The 2,736-nt window shown below is 66.7% G+C and overlaps 1 protein-coding gene across 2 annotated transcripts in view; it reads right to left on the reverse strand.

Moving 5' to 3' along the window:
* LOC102026567 (uncharacterized protein C10orf95-like) overlaps positions 1–2,352 on the reverse strand; it is a 3,051-nt gene extending 699 nt beyond the window's left edge. The window contains exons 1-2 of one of the 2 annotated variants that reach the window (XM_005389917.2): positions 1,950–2,352; positions 34–953 (exon numbers count right to left, since the gene is read on the reverse strand). In XM_005389917.2, coding sequence (XP_005389974.1) covers positions 58–953; positions 1,950–1,989 — 936 coding nt within the window. In that variant the 5' untranslated portion in view covers positions 1,990–2,352 and the 3' untranslated portion in view covers positions 34–57. Of the gene's footprint in view, positions 1–33; positions 954–1,949 lie in introns of those variants that run through there. The other variant, XR_261882.2, reaches the window with a different exon arrangement.
* Between the last annotated feature and the right edge of the window lie 384 nt (positions 2,353–2,736).

The raw sequence follows: 2,736 nt of genomic DNA on the forward strand, positions 1-2,736 counted from the left end.
GCTCTATCCAGTCGGAGCCGCAGGGGAGCGCGCAGGGCGAGGCGCCCGGAAACCCAGTCAAATTCGGCCCCGCAGTGTCCGGGCTCCCAGGCTCCGCCGGACCAGGGGGCCCAACGGGCGCCGAGGGCGGTTCCGGGCGGGGAGCGCTGCTCGGCCTAAATGCCGGGAGTCCGGGTCGCCGCGCGGGTCCCCGCGGTGCGCGCCGCTCCCTTCTCCCCAACTTGGGCCGCGGGCCTGAGCCGCCAGAAGTGCGGGTGGAACCGAGGAAACGGCCTGAGCGCTTTGGGGCGGGGGAGGGCGACACCCAGTGCCCCTTCGCGCACACTCCAGGCGGGGGCTGCAGCTCTGCTCTCCAGCTCTGCTCTCCGGCTGTTGACATCTCTGGGCCCAGCGCGCCCGTTCGTGGGATCCCGGACCTAAAGGGCTCGGGGCTGAGCGCGCACCCCACAATCCCGGCCCCCTGGGGTCAGGCCATTGTGGGTTCGCGCAGCCTCGGGTTTCCCGGGGCGCCCGGCTCCCCCTGCGGCCCCCGGGGGCTGCGCGGAGGCTGCCCTGGGCCTCTGGTCTGCGTCTGACAGCCGCCGGCCCGGCAGCCATTTGCACAGGGCTTGGGGACGCTGAGATTTCCACCGTCCTCCCAGCGCCAGCCTCGCGGCGGCGGGACCTCTCCCGGGTTGCGCGCAGAGCAGCCCCGGACACTTCGGGACGCCTGGGGAACCTGGGGAACGGCCCAGGCCGCCGCCCAAGCAAAACGTGGAAACGGGCCTCGCCGCTGCCTCCCTGGAGGGCCCAGCCTCCGAGCCTGCGACACCGCTGCCTGGATGCTCCGGGGCCCGATCGCCTGAGCTGGCACACGAGGGGGACCGGGTCCTCCGTGTCCGGGGACGCCGCAGCCTCGCTCCCACTCTGGCCCAGCTGGGAGAGGCCGGGTTGGGCCTGGCTCCTGGAGAACCCTGGACAAGGGGACGGACGGCCGTTACCCCAGGTTCTGGGACAGACGCCCGCCCGCCGGTGGGAGAGGACGACGTGTGCTAGATGGTGTGACCAGTGTCCCCAAAACTCCAGCGCCCAGGGCTGCGGACCTGGGAGCCAGGCCACTGCGCGTCCTGCCACCAACAGCAGCCACGCGCCTCTGGCCACTGGGAGCCCGAGCCCCGCAGTCTTTGCCTCGTGTCTTCGGACACGGTCCCTGCGCCACCATGCCTGACCCTCCGAGACCCTCGTGAGCAGGCAAAGACCTAGAAAGTACCCGACGCGGGGACGCGGGCCTGGGCCCAGCTAGGCGCTGAGCTGGGGACGTTCATGTCTTCCTGGCCCCCTCTTGGTATTTTATTAACCAAGCCCCAAACCCTTTAAAATTTTTATGAGACCCTCTTCCTGGAACAGCTCAGCAAAGGCTGCAAAATTCCAGAGCTGCAGGCCGGGGTGGAGGGCAGAAAGGATTCCCCGACGTGTTGGACGCAGTCAGTCACCCAGGACAGAGGGCTCGTGAAGGAGGGTGCCGGGCTGTGCTGCACGCCTACAACCGGCCGGAGCCTCCCCGGGATCCCCGCAGCCGTCCTGTTCGGTCCCCTCCCTCGCACTCTCCCAGAGCTACGCCGGGAGTCCCCGCTAGCTGCGGGCCTCTGGAGCCCGGGCCGAGCGCCGCTTGTCCGCCAGGCGGCGCTGCGGAGCCCGGCAGAGCGCGAAGGGGACTGGGCGCGCGCGCCGGAGCTAGGTGGGCGTCCCGGGACCCCGCGGCGCCTCCACCTTCGCGGCAGTGTCTGCAAGTCCCCTCCCTGTCACTCCTTTCCTGCTGCGAACTCGCTCCTGCTCTCCTCCACCCGCTCTGGGTCTGCGTTCTTTTTGCCTAGTTCCCTTTCCCCATCCCAAAAGGCTTGGCCTAGGCCTCGCGGGTCCCCCTCCCTCCGGGGAACTCCCGCCACCACCTGCAAGGCTGCAGAGGTCACCTTGTCCACCAGACTGGAGGGGACCCCCACATTCGTGCATTCGTTCACTGATTGTTTCCCAGCAGGCTGCACCTCCCCTGGCTGACACTGAAGGGAAAGCTGAGACCAAGTCCTGGAAGCCAATGGCGAAGCCACAGCTGAAAGCTCACCCTTTCCCCCACCCAACCCTGTCCCCACTTGTCCCTACGGTGGTGACACCGAGTGACCCCTGTGTCCTTGTGCTGCTTAAAGTCAAAATAAATGCCCATCAGGAATGTGTGCCTGAGAACGGGCAGCAGCGGGGTCAGCCGCTGAAATCTGTCACAGCGGGGACCTCGAGGTGAGCGCAGGCAACACAAATCCGGACACCTGTCCCCAGGCCACCCGCTTGCAGCTCCCCTGGGCACCCCGGCACCGCACTTTCTCAGAGGTCCTCCGCCTGCTCAGACTCGATACACCTGGGTGTGGTGCACACTAGGTCCCTTCGCAGACAGGACGGGGAAGGGTGTCAAAAATTCCTGCCCTTTGGAAAACTCATCAAAGCTTCCCGGAAGGTGGGGTCTGTCCCCCACCAGGCTGTGTGCACCCACTGGCTTGGGCTCCTCATCCTGGTGACCTGGTGGGGTTCAGATGGCTGCTGAGCCCTGGGAGACCTGCTCCGCACCTGTCACAGGCTACTTCCAGCCCCTTTGTCCTGTGTTATCCCTGCTAGGACTTGGGTTTAAATGTCCCCCAAAAGCCGTGTGCTGGCAGCCCATGGGCTTTCGCAGGTACCTGGATCATGGTCACTTTTTTTTTTTTTTTGAAG

Source organism: Chinchilla lanigera, unplaced genomic scaffold (genome assembly GCF_000276665.1).
Source record: "Chinchilla lanigera isolate Chin_1 unplaced genomic scaffold, ChiLan1.0 scaffold00036, whole genome shotgun sequence".
Lineage (NCBI taxonomy): Eukaryota > Metazoa > Chordata > Mammalia > Rodentia > Chinchillidae > Chinchilla > Chinchilla lanigera.